The sequence below is a fragment of the Medicago sativa genome, chromosome 3 (genome assembly GCF_051527215.1).
Source record: "Medicago sativa cultivar Bolivia chromosome 3, Bolivia_mono, whole genome shotgun sequence".
Lineage (NCBI taxonomy): Eukaryota > Viridiplantae > Streptophyta > Magnoliopsida > Fabales > Fabaceae > Medicago > Medicago sativa.
This window is the reverse complement of record NC_140751.1, coordinates 49,907,751-49,922,452: the sequence shown is the minus strand read 5'-3', so window position 1 is coordinate 49,922,452 and position 14,702 is coordinate 49,907,751. Positions and strand designations below refer to the sequence as shown.

At 32.8% G+C, this 14,702-nt stretch overlaps 2 protein-coding genes across 3 annotated transcripts; both read right to left on the bottom strand.

Annotated features, from left to right (window-relative positions):
- Positions 1–27: 27 nt before the first annotated feature.
- LOC146937988 (uncharacterized) lies at positions 28–4,072 on the bottom strand. Its single transcript, XM_085752049.1, has one exon. It carries the CDS (start codon positions 1,741–1,743, stop codon positions 328–330), a length of 1,416 nt encoding a protein of 471 aa, XP_085608175.1. The 5' UTR covers positions 1,744–4,072; the 3' UTR covers positions 28–327.
- Positions 4,073–10,755: 6,683 nt separating this feature from the next.
- On the bottom strand, positions 10,756–13,892 carry LOC146937987 (receptor-like protein EIX2). 2 transcript variants are annotated; one of them, XM_085752046.1, is made up of 3 exons: positions 13,308–13,892; positions 11,112–12,125; positions 10,756–11,002 (listed from the first exon to the last, which is right to left on the bottom strand). In XM_085752046.1, exons 1-2 carry the CDS (start codon positions 13,558–13,560, stop codon positions 11,128–11,130), a joined length of 1,251 nt encoding a protein of 416 aa, XP_085608172.1. In that variant the 5' UTR covers positions 13,561–13,892; the 3' UTR covers positions 10,756–11,002; positions 11,112–11,127. The 2 variants fall into 2 exon arrangements, with proteins under 2 accessions (XP_085608172.1, XP_085608171.1); XM_085752045.1 differs by having other exon boundaries at positions 11,112–13,590.
- Positions 13,893–14,702: the final 810 nt, after the last annotated feature.

Sequence of the window (14,702 nt, the reverse complement as noted above, 5' to 3'; positions counted from 1 at the left end):
TTTTTATCGAAGGACTTATAGAAGTAATTTTGTAAACATAACAACTTAAACATTACATTAATGATAAAAGAGTACTACAAGGTAATTCCCTTTCTAACAACCAAGCCAAGGGATAAGCTTACAAATATAAAATACTACAAGATAAATCCCTTTCTAATAGACTGAGCCAAAGGGTGGACTCCAAATATAAAAAGACTAGAAGGTAAATCCCTTTCTAACAGACTGAGCCAAAGGGTAGGCTCCAAATACAAAACACTTGCAAACCTAAAACAATACAAAAATAAAACATAAAGCAGTAAACAACTCTCGGAAGAAACTTCAGGCACCCTAGGGAGACGGGTAAGAACATGTGCTGGCAAAGAAAGCGCTCCGCTTCTTCTTATGTCCCGGAATCTGGCCAATGATAGCCTCCTTCTCTTCATTCAATTTGACAATTTCCTTCTTCAGCTCACCAATATCCCAAGCCCTCTGTTCCAGTAGGCCCATCACACATGCATTCTCGCGTACTGCTTCTTTATACTCTTCCGTCACCCTTGCATTTTCTTTCATCAACTCGGCTATCTTTTCCTGATACTCCCTTTCAGTCTCCAAGGTCATGGGCATAGGTGGTGCTGGAGTTACTGCGGACACGGACCTTGTGAGCTTGTAAGGCATCCCGAAATCAATAGCTCGATCAATAACCCACTGCGTATAGTCAGCATGGATGGCCCCCGTCCGCCTTCCTAACTGGCCTCTATCTTTCCACCGGATGGCGTGCCAAGCTCGTGCAATTTGGCGCCTCATTCCCGTAGGGTCAATCTCATTGTTGTAATATATGTTATCCAGGTGAATGCTGAGAGGCTTTCCTACCATGGGGAGCTTGAACTGACGTCTAGCGAGAACCGGATTGTAACCGATTCCTCCATACATACCCATGAGTGGTACATTGTTGAACAACCCGCAACTATCAATGATGGTACCTTTGTCATAAGCTGGTTCATACCATACTACCTCATTTGGGGTAAGGGCCATGAGTCTGTCTGACCATCGGAGGCCATCTGGGTTGGTGGTGAAACGAGGAGTTCGGGGTAAATGAGAGGTAATCCATCTATAGAACAACGGTGCACAACATTTGATAAGTCCACGACCCGCTAAGGTACGCTCATGGATGGAGTGATAGGTATCGGCTAACAAAGTAGGAGTAGGGTTTTTTGAGAGGAAAATTTTAATGGCATGGATGTCGACAAAGTTGTCAAGGTTGGGGAAGAGCACTAGACCATAAATGAGTAGGGCGAGGATGGCATCAAAGGCGTCGACACTAGACATTCTGTAGAAATAATCGGCTTTCTCAAAAAGGAACTTGGTAGGGAGACCTAAGAGTTTGCTATTAGTGGTAATATGGTTTTTCACTTCGGTAGTCGGTAAATGGAGAGCTTCGGCAATGGTCGAGAATCTAGGAGGATCTTCGAGACCACTAAAAGGTATTTGGTTGAGCGCTGGTCGACCAATCCAAAAAGCATATTCCTCCAAAGTGGGAACCAATTGAAACTCTGGGAAACCAAAGGAATGATACTCTGGGTCGTAGAACTGAACAAAAGTACCAAGGAGTCCCTCATCAACCTTCATCCTTACCATACCGAGTAGATTCCCATGGTCTCCACGGAAGCGGTCCGAGCATTTCACCTTATTTGTTAAATCCCTTAACCTTACAAGATCCAGCTTCCTGAAGGTGTACTGCTTAAGCTTCCTTGTTTTAAAAGTCATATCTACGATGTTTACAATAAAACTAATATAAGTCTTTCAATATTTTGATGAATGCGAAAAAAGTTTTATGAATGAATGCATGGATGTATGATTATGCAAGGAAACATGATGAGGTTTAGGATATACAATGTTGGAGCTTAGGGATAACAACGCCATTTGGTAAGGACTAAAGGTTTCCATTTGCACTTGTAACAAGGGTTCTACCAAGGTTCCCAAAGTTTTCAACCACGTCCGAATATTTGTTAGGCGACGAGAGTACTCTCGTTCCAACAATATTCATCGGTTAGTCTCGTTTGGGTGTAGTATCGCGTGACGACCAATACGAGAGTACTCTCGACTAGCCACCGCACTACGTCCTAAAAGGCCAAGATGGGTTAAAGGTGACTAAAGGTTCTCAACTTCGATGGTCCCTTGAAAGTGTCATGCCATACGCGAGTACTCGCGACAACAACGGTATACCTCCAAGGTCCCTCCATTGAGTGGGTTATCACATGTACCAATGCCGAAGAGTACTCTTGGCATGGATACTATGATTATACCCGATCCTATCTTAAGTTCACTCAAGCCCGGGTACAGAGCTTATCTCACCACTCTCGTATAAATATTTACAAAGTATATACAAATGATAAAGCATAAGAAATAAAGAAAGAAAGGTGGGCTTAACCCGCGAAGGATCCCCAGTGAAGTCGCCATTTTTGTAGACCAAGATTTTCGGGTGTCAAGCCATTAATTGGACTTGAACCTTCAATCTACCGGACTTGCTCGATTTTATTCTTGGGAAGGGAAAAAGAGATTGAAAAACCCTTTTTGGATCCGGGGGTCGGTTACGATTCGGGAAGGTGTTAGGCACCCGCGTCGTTCACGGTACTCCGTGAGAACCTCTTTCTAACTTTATTTTTATTTGAAAATTTATTGTTTAAAGTTGAAGTGAAAGAATGGAGGGAGAAGAAGTTGGAGTTTTGGTTATTTTTATTTGATCGATTTGAAAGGAATAAAGCCTCTGCCTACGTACCCTTTAAAAGGGATCAAAACCACCGTAGTTCACTCTTATAAAAATATTTTTGTGGGTTAGGTTGATTTTGATTTTTGAAAAAATGGTTTTCAAGAAGGAGATTGCGGGGCCTCAAGGCACTAGAAATAAAAATAGAAGTGAGGTTGTTTCATTTTATTTAAGAAATTGAGTCTAAGTTTAATTAAAGTTCAATTAGGAATTTGATTAAGAAAATAAAGGGAAAAATCACTTGGATTTGGATCCAAGGTTTATTATGAAAATAATTTGACTTTTGCTTATTTAATTTTTGGAATGAAAAAGGTTTTACTAAACTAACGGTAAATAGGTGTAACGATGCGAAAAGTAAAGCAAGCATGGATAAAATGGTGTAGTGTCGGTGCTTGTGTCGGTGTGTGCAATTACTAAGCTATTACATACCATTCCTAAATGCAAAGCCCACAACAAATTACATCATTCCCCTAATTATACACACTAAAAAATCATGGGGCTTTGCAATAGGAAATAAATGAATAGATACCAAAAATTAAAGCAAACATAATTAAATGAAATATAGAGAAAATTTAAAGCATCAAATATTAAAATGTAAAGCAATGATAAGGCATAAAATAAAGCAAGATGCATATGTGAGAAAATGCATAGGACATTAAAAAGAATGCATGACCTAAAGTTTTAAAGCCAAGAACACAAAAGAATAAAATATGGAAACCAAAGTTTTAAAATAGATGAGACAATATTAAATAAAATGCATGAAAGAAATTTAGAATATGAAATTATGAAATGTAGTGAAAATATCAACAGTAAAAAACAGTAAATAAAACGATAAAATAAACACATATATTTTTGGGAGTTTTTTTGGAGAAGTTTTGAATGAAACAGGGGTGTAAGTAACACAACAGAGGGGTTTCAGTAGTAAAAAAGTAGAGAAAAATGAAATTGGGCCTTCACTTGATCCATTGGCTTAGGATCTGATCCTGGCCGTTGGATTATTTGATCATAAGGCTGAGATTGATATGCACACAGCAATGAGGAAATGAAGACATCACTGAATTAAACAGAATGCTTTAATAACCATTAGATCCATCAAAGTTATAGATCCAACGGCTCCTAAACAGTAACACACATGATAAAGGGAAAAGCATATGGTAACCAAAAGAACAGGAACCGCTAGATTTAACAGGAAAGCCAATCCGATGGTTGAGGAAGAAGGAGAAGGAATCAAAGTGAACCGGTCTGGTTCAAGTGAACCAAACCGGTTCGCTAGTGTTATAAAAGGGTTGGAGAACCGGTTTTCTTCATTCTTCCATCTCCTTCCTCTCTCTAAAACATTTTTTAGTGAGAGAAGCTCTCAAATGAGAGTCTTCTTCTCCAGCGAGCTCCTCTCCTCCGACGCGGTGGTGCTCAACCCAAACGGGCGGCGCCGCCGCGTCGGACTCTTCCCTTTTTTTTTTTTTTTTACGTTTTTAAAATTTCGAAAGTGGATCCAGACATCTTTTTTGCTCCTGAGTTCGAATCCGAGGTTACTTTTTCCAAAATCAAAGTAGATTTTCCTAGATCTAAACTTTAAAACTCGGATTCAAACTCACAAAGAGCTTTCAAAACGTTTTGTAACAATTATTTCACATACATACATGAACCGACGGTTGGCTAAAGGAGAGAAAGTGAGTCGGTTACCTCTGGTAGGCCGATTCTGACTTGAAATTAAGAAAACAAGCTGCTGCTTCCTTCCCTCTAACAGATCCGATTTGCTTTATAATTATGAACTTGAAACCGCTTGCTTGAAAGAAACCAGAGATCTTGCTGTTGTTAAGAGAATCCGAGAAGATAATTGCTGTTTTATGTATGAGATTCGCAGTTTGAATAGGAATCAGTGCTGATTTCGAGTTTGTGATGTGTTTGAGTGGATTTTGAGTGGTTTAAGTTGCTGGAATTTGATTCATGTTCAACTGTTCTTCATATTGTTCTTCATGTTCATGTGTTTTTTTTTTTGATTTTTTTGAGTGTTTGATTCGAATTTGTAAAAAGAAATGAGAAATTAGGGTTTGTTGCTGAAAAGCTGCGGCTACAGTGAAGACTAATGATTGGACCTCTGCTGCCATAAATGACAGTCTATTTATAGACTGTCATTTTAGGGTTTCAGAGCCTGAGCGAAAAAAGACCAAAATACCCTTATGTCTCTGATGCAAGAAAATGGACAGCACAACACTAAAGGATTGGTGCCCAAGTTTCACATTGACCAATGACAGACTGACACTGGACAAAAAAGGACTCAAAGATTTAAACAAAAACTAAAAAAGAAGATAAAAAATAATAATAATAATAAAAAAAGAAAATGAAGCAAGTGTGAGCTTTTTTGCTCACGTGACCTTCTAAAGAAAAAAAAAAAAATTAAATAATAATAAATAATAATAAAGATAAATAATAAAATATAATAAAAAAAAAATTACGACCAAAAACTTTATCTTAAATGAGGTATTTTAAAATACCTCTCTGCCGAAATTTTGACTGAAATGTCTGAAATAACGCGGCGTTTTAACGCGCGAACAAAATTCTTTTAAAGCGGTTTAAGAATGAGCGAGGCGGAAATTTTGAATTAAAAGCTTCTTGAAGGAAATTAAAATAAAAATAGGACGCTAAACACTTAAAAAGAGCGCGTAAAATATTTTAAAAAAAGCTGACGCGCAAAAGAAATAATTACACGAAACTTGGACAAAGAGAAATTCACTTGGAACTGTAAAATAAAGCTTCAAAAACAAGTTTAAAAGACGACTAAATGACTTTAAATAGTTAGAACGAGAAAAGAGTTTGACGTTTTAAAAATACGACTAAAAAGAAATGACTGGTCCAAAATTGGGGTATGACAAAGGGTTATTTTGATATTAATGTAAAATTTTAAGTAAATTTTGGTGCAACCAAAAATACATGAGGTGTGATTAGAAAAATTCATTGTCCACTCTCATTATATAAAAACACAATACTACCAAAATTACTTAACTACCTATACCTAATTTTGTTTTCTTAGGGTTATTTTTGACAAATACCACCAAAATGACTTAACTACCCATACCTCAAACTTTTCCTTTAGGGTTATTTTTGTCACTTTACTAAAACTCACTTTCTCACATTTCTTTATTTAATAATAAATTTTTCTCTCTCATTCCACTTTCTCACCTTTCTTTATTTAATAATAATTTTTTCTCTCCCATCTTTATTTATTTAATAACAAACTTTTCTCTCACCTTTATTTTTTAATAATAAACTTTTCTCTCTCAATCTCACTCTCCTATCTTATCTTTTTCTTACCAACTTTCTTCATTTTTTCATTTTCTCTCTTTATTTACAACTTTATTTTCTCTACTAATTTTCAATTCGGTTCTACTAACAAGTTTTTTTTAGAGGAAACTAACAAGTGTTGTTGTTATAGCAGAATATGATTTATTTATTTTACGATAATACTATTATATAATACGTTAATTATGTTTTTTTACGGGATGCATATTGATATTTTTCACACTCAAACATATTAGTAAATAAAATCTATGATTATTTTTATTTATTAGCTTTTTTCTTATCATCAATACTAAACCAAGAAAAATATTATAATATACTATGATTAATCATACTTCAATTTTTTCTGTTGTTTTTTTTTTAAAAATCTATCACTAAAAAACCCGTTGGAGTGTACAATTGTAACACGAGACCCATTTTAGTGACTACAACGAGTGATCAGTTTTAATTAGTATTTTTTTTAACATCTCTAATTAAACACCGCGATTGTCTAAGTTTTATTAATATATTAATAAAATATATGTGGGTGTATGGACCATATATTAATAAAAATATATATGAGTATATGTTTGTTTTATGGGAATATATTAATATATTCTTATTTCTGAAATTTAATGGGAACTATATATTGATAAAATACAAATGAGTATATATTAACAAAAATATATCTCACTATATGTTTTTTTTTTACGGAAATATGTTAGTATATATTTATTTAATACAAATGAGTATATATTAACAAAAATATATCTCACTATATTTTTCTACGGGAATATGATAGTATATATTTATTTATGAAATGTATTTTCATTTATTAGCTTTTTTAATATCGTCAATACTAAAACAAGTACAATATTATAATATACTATGATTAATCATACTTCAATTTTTTCCGTTGTTTTTTTTTTTTTGAAAATGTATCACTAAAGTTTTTTTTTTTTGAAAATGTATCACTAAAAAAATCATTGAAGTGTACAATTGTAACACGGGACCCATTTTAGTAACTACAACCAGTGATCAGTTTTAATTAGTATTTTTTTTAATATCTCTATTTAAACACCGCGACTACCTAAGTTTTATTAATATATTCAAAAAATATATGTGGGTGTACGAACTATATATTAATAAAATTATATATGTGAGTATATGTTTGTTTTACGGGAATATATTAGTATATTCTTATTTCTGAAATCTAATGGGAATTATATATTGATAAATATATATGAGTGTATGGACTATATATTAATAAAAATATATCTCACTATATGTTTTTATACGGGAATATGTTAGTATATGTTTATTTGTGAAATGTATTTTCATTTTTTTTAATATCGTCAATACTAAAACAAAAAAAAATTATAATATACTATGATTATCATACTTCAATTTTTTCCGTTGTTTTTAAATGTATCAATAAAAAACCCGCTGGATTGTACAATTGTAACACGGAACCCATTTTAGTAACTATAACGAGTTATCCGTTTTAATTAGTATTTTTAATCTTTCAAAAAAAAAAATAGTATTTTTTTAATATCTCTATTTAAACACCGCGTCTGCCTAAGTTTTATTAATATATTAATAAAGTATATGTGAGTATATGAACTATATATTAATAAAAATATATATGAGTATATGTTTGTTTTACGGGAATATATTAGTATATTCTTATTTATGAAATCTAATGAGAACTATATATATTGATAAAATATATATGAGTGTATGGACTATATATTAACAAAAATATATCTCACTGCATTTTTTTTTACGGGAATACGTTAGCATATGCTTATTTATGAAATATATTTTACGATAAAAATATTATATAATACATTAATTATGATTTTTCACGAGATGCTTATTAGTATTTTTCACACTAAAACATATTAGTAAATAAAAACTATGATTATTTTTATTTATTAGCTTTTTTAATATCGTCAATACTAAAATTTAATATATATTTGTTCATATTAAAATTTAATTATTTTACAATTTTTCATTACTACTGATCAATATATACATTATTATGCTTTAAATACTTTACATATTTTCACCATGGACCAAAAAAAAAATCATTATGCTAAGCGCAGCCGAGACGCGACACGCGCGCGCTACCCGTGCTGTAGCACGGGTATCTCGACTAGTTTATGTTTACAATATTATTCAATTTAGCCATACTTTCTAAAAATTTATGTATGCCTGCCAAGTTAGAACCACATCTCAGCTTATCAAATAGAAACAGCTATTCCTCCTAATTTGTAATTTCATATAGGGTTACCATCATATTTATTTTTCTTCTATACTAAATATATCAAACAATTGCTATATTCATTCACATATTATATACCATTTTCAGATCTAATCTAGTGTAAAATAACTTTTGGTCTCTGAGTTGTGTTGGCCTTGATATGAACAAAAGACATTTGCTATTAGGTGATTCATCTCAAAACCAATTATTATGCATTGTGCTGTCATGTGTACCATGTCTTTAACCACACAAGAGTAAAAAGACAGGGGGCTTGAAATACTTCAACAGGTTTTGTTCACTTGTTTCCAGCTTTGATAATATATGCACACACATTGAGACTTGAAGCATATGTCATTTAACAGTGAACAAACTGTGTAACATGATTCTCCTAGTTAGAGCACTCTGCTATGCCTGTTTATGCAATGTGAAAGGTTTGAATGAATTTTATTTTATATTGGACGAGAAAAATGACACTCAAAAGACTACAGTTGCTATGGTGAAAAAAAACTCATAGTTATACTACAACTTTAAAATTTTAGTGGATTGCAGAATATGTCATTTTGTACTATAATTAAGAAGTATATATCATTCGTTAGTCGTCTAATAAATCTGACTTTCAAGTGAGTTTCATTTGATCTTGCTTTTGTAATTTCATTCCTAATGTCCAATCCTCGCGCACGTTCTCAAGAAAGAAAACAAAGTTGCAGCAAATGTTAACTGTTAACTTTATCATGGTAACATTTTTGCTAACATGAAATTTGTAGTTCTATGAAAATTGCATGTAAATTCGAGTGAGAAAGATGTGTGTGTCAAATATGTGAAATGTTTATATAGGGACCTAAACAAGTTTGTACTCAATAACCAGATATATTGCTGATGTATTCGAAAATTTTGTTTCAGCGCAAGGAGACGTAATCTTGTTCTTATTTATTGGTTTAATCCGATTGGGAAAATATTGATGGAACTGATACTCAACAGTTCTCCTGCTTGAGTTCATTATATTTGTACTTTTGATGGAACATATATGCTTATTTTGTAATTATAAGATATATAAAATGCAGCAAGCAGAATGACTTGAACCAATTATTATTCTTTAATTTATCCAGACACATAAATTTCATCGGAGTAGTGCTTCACTTCACTGGAAGCGAAATAACTATCAATCACTGACACATACATAGACACTAGACATGACACAGACACATGTCAATAATTTTAGAAAATAGAAGTGATTAATGTCGATATTAGACATTGGCACATCTTCAATCTCTTAAGTTTCAGTTCTACATAGCAATATTATGTTTCATAACGTCACAAATATAAACTTCGATGTAAGATTTCACTTTATAGTTTAAACCATAACTCAACTCAAACTATCAATTCGAAGTCATCTATGTAAATATATCTTCATGGTTTGTCTCAAGATTAAAATTACATGTAAGTGATGCTTTGCTACTTATGCCATGCCATATTTTTTACATTTCAATGCTGTCTTAAATCTACCAATTTGTTCCAGTCTCATTTTCTTTTTTGAAAAGTGAATCACATTTTTTTATAGGGTTAATTATGTTTCTAGTCCCTATAAAATAGCGACCTTGTAAGTTTAGTCCCTACTTAATTTTAATAGCATTTTTAGTCCCTAATTTTGTTTTTCTGCACTGAGTATTAGTCCCTACTCAATTCAAATTTGTTTAATTTATACTTAAACTCTTAAATTTTTGAACAATTTTTTGCAGACAAGTTTAGAACATTACTAAAAGTTCGTCCGCAAAAAATTATAGCAGAATTTGATTTCTACATCCAGATTTTATTACTTTTTATCTTTAACTTTTGTCGTTTTAAAAAATTCATATTTAATTCATTTCATGTCAGAAAATTCTAAATTTTAGTAAACGAACCTTTCATAGTGTTCTAATCTTGTCTCAAAAAAATCGTTCAAAAATTTAAGAGTTTAAGGATAATTAATCAAACTTTATTTTAGCAGGGACTAAAATTATAAGTAAATTTTTTTTATAGGGACTAAAAATGCTATTAAAATTAAGTAGGGACTAAACTTACAAGGTCGCTATTTTATAGGGACTAGAAACATAATTAACCCTTTTTTATATTATAAAGTAATCGTGAGACTTATTGAGGACAGTAGGCAAAAGAAAAGCTTTTGTTTCAAGATATAGATTCTGATTTATTAGGCCTTCAATTGTGTTCTGTATTGTTCCAGTCAACTTAATATGAGATATGCTCAAAATTTGAACTTGAATAAGATAAAATAATTCAAGTGGAACTTCAACATACAAGTTATTAGCAGAAAGATCAACAGATGCCTAAACTTGTAAAACTATCGTGATAGCGATTTCCTGTATGGTTCTTCTGAATGTTTGAGTTTTTAGAGCTGAAGAAAAGGAGTAAAGTTTTTATACAAACGCTACATATGATTAGAGAAAATGTCCAAAGCATATTGGAAGCAGAAAAGTTTCAACACAAATTCTTATTCTTAAACCATCTGCATAAACTAATATGTAGAGAGATACATGAGGTGTGGATAATCCCAAAGAACAACTTACAACAAGTGAAACATGAATTCAGAAGCAACAGTGTTACAATCACATATGATCTCATCTCATACAATTATTAATTGTTGATATCAAATATTGGCTCAATTTGGAAAACTCTATCCACGATTTGGATAACAATGCACAAACTGTGACATGCATAATCACCTGATAAAATATGAAACAAATGAAATGGATGTAAGTTTTGATTAGAATTACATAATGAAACAAATACACTATAGTTTGACTAATAAAACTTGAAGTAGGTTTCACTAACCTTAATTGGCAAGAGCTCAATTTCTGCGAAAGCTATTTAACTTTACCATCAAAGCAACATAGAGCTTGTCACCTACTCCATATATAAACCGAAAGTATGCGTGTCTCCATTTCCTAATAAGAAACAAAGAACCACAAATCCCCCAGAAACCTGCTGCAAATCCAACTCCCATGCCAAGACACAATGATTCTTTTACAGATTCATCATCCTCATTCTCTGTAGATGGCAGTGCAGTTTTAGGATTTTCTTCTGTTATGGTACAATTATTAAGAGGAGCTCCGCATAGTTTAGGATTCCCAATGTAACTTGATGCATTAAAACTTTGAAGTTGAGTTCCTATTGGGATTTTTCCATCAAAACTGTTGTAAGATAAATTCAAAAAACCCAAAAAGTGTAACAGAGACATGCTTTGAGGAATTTCACCACAAAACTTGTTATTAGAGAGATCGAGAGATTCCATATTTATCATGCCTCCAATCATCTTCGGAATTGTTCCAATGAAACTATTGTGAGATAAGTTTAACGTTTGAACTTGAACAAGCCGAAACAATTCCAATGGCACTTCTCCAGACAAGCTATTGGCTGAAAGGTCGATAGTTCGCCTTTCCCATCCGACTTCAATAACATAATCATGACCTTTTGTAAACCACTCAATCATGGTACCATCTATCATTACCTCCCCATTAAATGTAACCATTTGAGTCAAGTTATAGACACACTTTGGCATAGATCCTGAAAGTTTGTTTTGAGCAAGGTCCAAATGAAACAAATAAGGAAGACTGAATAATTGTGTTGGGATAGTCCCTTCAAATTGGTTAGCTCTCAATACGACAACTTCTAATTCTTGTGGTAAGCTGATTGGTATGGTTCCAGAAAATTCATTTTCTCCCAAATTCATGACTATCAATTGTTTCCAATCAGAGAAGTACAATGGAACTTCACCAGACAGCCTATTACTCCACAAGTTTAGGAGTGACACTTCTTTCATGTTCTTCCAACTTTGTGGAATTGATCCTGCGAAGGAGTTGTAAGACAAATCAACATAATAAGCCATTGGTGATATGTTTGGGAGTCCTCCTGTAAAATTATTGTGATCCAACCTTAACCAGGAGCAGTTTAGTGTTAGGTTAGATATGTCTTCAACAATCGAATTGTTTGACAAAGTAAGTCCATGGGGTATTCTTTTTATAAGGTTCAAGAACTTATTTCTATCTACCAATGCAATTCCCGAGCTCCTTAAGCGGAGAGATTGTAGTTTTATCTGTGTATATATCCAAGATGGAAATTTTGGGCCTTGATTTGTATTACTCAAAAAGAGGTAAGAGAGTTGAAAAGGAGGAACCCAATCCAAATCAAATTGGAATACAAAGTTTGAATTACTCAAGTCTAGATGATCTAAACTAGAGAGTTTGGAAAAATGTAAATTTGAAATTTCACCAGAGAAATTATTAGAGTGAATAGATAAGTAATTTAAGGAAGAGAGGTTTCCTAGAGTTGAAGGAATAGATCCTTGTAGTTGGTTTCTAGAGAGATCAAGGTGTTGAATAAGGGCAAGTTGGCCTATTTCTTCTGGAATTGATCCTTGTAGTTGGTTTCTAGAGAGATCAAGGTGTTGAATATGGGCAAGCTGGCCTATTTCTACTGGAAATGATCCCTGTATTTGGTTATGAGAGAGATAAAGGCGTCTCAAATTTTGAAGGTTTAGCATGCTTGAAGGTATCTCACCATATATTTTGTTCAGAGAAAGGTCAAGATAGGTGAGATCTTTGGTGAGATTAAAAAACCCATCAGGTATATGAGAGGTGAAGTTATTTCGATAAAGATCAAGAGTTACAAGTGAAGACAAATTCAAATACTCAACAGATGGGAAGTTGGTCAGGTTACAAGAACTCAACTGTAATTCTAATAGTGAAGGAAGTGTATTCACTATTTGAAGCCAGTTGGTTTCCTTATGAAGATCAATTACACTAAGGTTGAGATATTTTAAGGAAGAAAGTGGAGAAAGCCAATCAAGATTATCCATGTGACGAATATAATCAAGATCATCCAAGTCAAAGGATAAGTCAAGGTAGACAAGTTTAGAGGAATGTGTGATGTTGTGTTGAATGGATGGAATTCTTATCATATCAAAATAATTATAACTCAAATCCAAGTAATTAAGAAACTCAAGTTCAAGAATACAAAGATTCATCTCACCGTCCAATTCATTGTAGCTGAGATCAAGTTTTGTAACTCTTCCGGTAATGTTGTCGCAGTGGACACCTCTCCAAGCACAACAATCTTTTTCAGTTGACCACGTTGATATCCGACCATGTCTATCATTGATGCCCTGTTTGAAGGTTAACAGTGTTTCTCGATCTTTCTCATTGCATTGAACAACTGTGTGATTGCTGCACATGCTTTTGTGGAATGTGGTTATTGATAAAAGTATAAGCAAAAGAAGTGACATTTGTGTGGATCACCTTGTCATCATTTATATGACAAAGGAAATTGCAATGGATACCACACAGATTTGGCAAAATAAATTTCAACTTTGGCATTTAAAATTAACAACGTAATACAAATTGAATATTTTTTTGGTTGTGAAATTGATACTATTATTTTTCTATTCATATTCAAAAACATTTGCATCATTGTAAAAGAAACGAAATTGGTAATTCACAGAGATGCACATTGCTATTCTTTGGTATCATATAAGATAATCAGTAGCAACATTTCTAAAAAAAAAATTTATTTACTGGGAGTAAAAATAAAGGTGAAGTCTGTGATAAGAAAGATGATGAATAGTACTGTCTAACATTGCGATTTATCTCTTTTTCTTATTTTGAAAAGTGAATCACATTTTCTTACAATTAACTATGGTGAGACTAGTGGGGCCAAAGTAAAACAATAGAATAAGATAGGTGACCAAATTAGTAATTTAGAAAAGAAAATAGTTGAAAACAAGATGACTTGGATAAAGCAGGGGAAGACTTTGAATGTTGTCGTCAAGTTGTATGTAAAGCAATTAATTCACTTGACTTAGTCAAAAGTAAAGGCTATGCATTTGTGGCATCTGAACTATCTTAAGTTCCTCTTTAGTGCGACCAAATATTCATTAGATATGTTACAATTTTTCATAGCCATGATGCACACAATGTACTGATAACATTTGATAAGAATAAGGTCTTCAAGATGCTGTTTCGCATCACATCATTATTTTTTTTGAACAAATGTAAAAGCTGCATCACATCATTATATTACAATTTGTCCAATTGTATGGTAAGGTTATGATGAACAACGTAGAAATTTGAAAAGGCAAGGCTTTCCCGTCTCTCTTCTGTCAAGATAGTTTTGCAGATGTTTAGGGGAAGAGTGATTTGTTTTGAACTAATTAATCTATTTTTTACAAAATTATGGCTCTTAGCGTTTAAGTAGTTGTGAAAACATAATTATTTTTGCTACTATATAATTTTGATGAAAGAACATGACTTTAAAGCTTGATTTTGTTGTCGTGTATACTATGGATTTGTCTTTGTACTCAAAGGTACCAATTTTGTCGAGTATAGCTTGAGTTTAGTACTCTTTTGATTTGATATATGTTTTTCTCAG

Excerpts from the sequence above, each read along its gene's own strand:
- LOC146937988 (XM_085752049.1), bottom strand. The coding sequence starts at position 1,743 with ATGACTTTTAAAACAAGGAAGCTTAAGCAGTACACCTTCAGGAAGCTG.
- LOC146937987 (XM_085752045.1), bottom strand. The coding sequence starts at position 13,560 with ATGTCACTTCTTTTGCTTATACTTTTATCAATAACCACATTCCACAAA.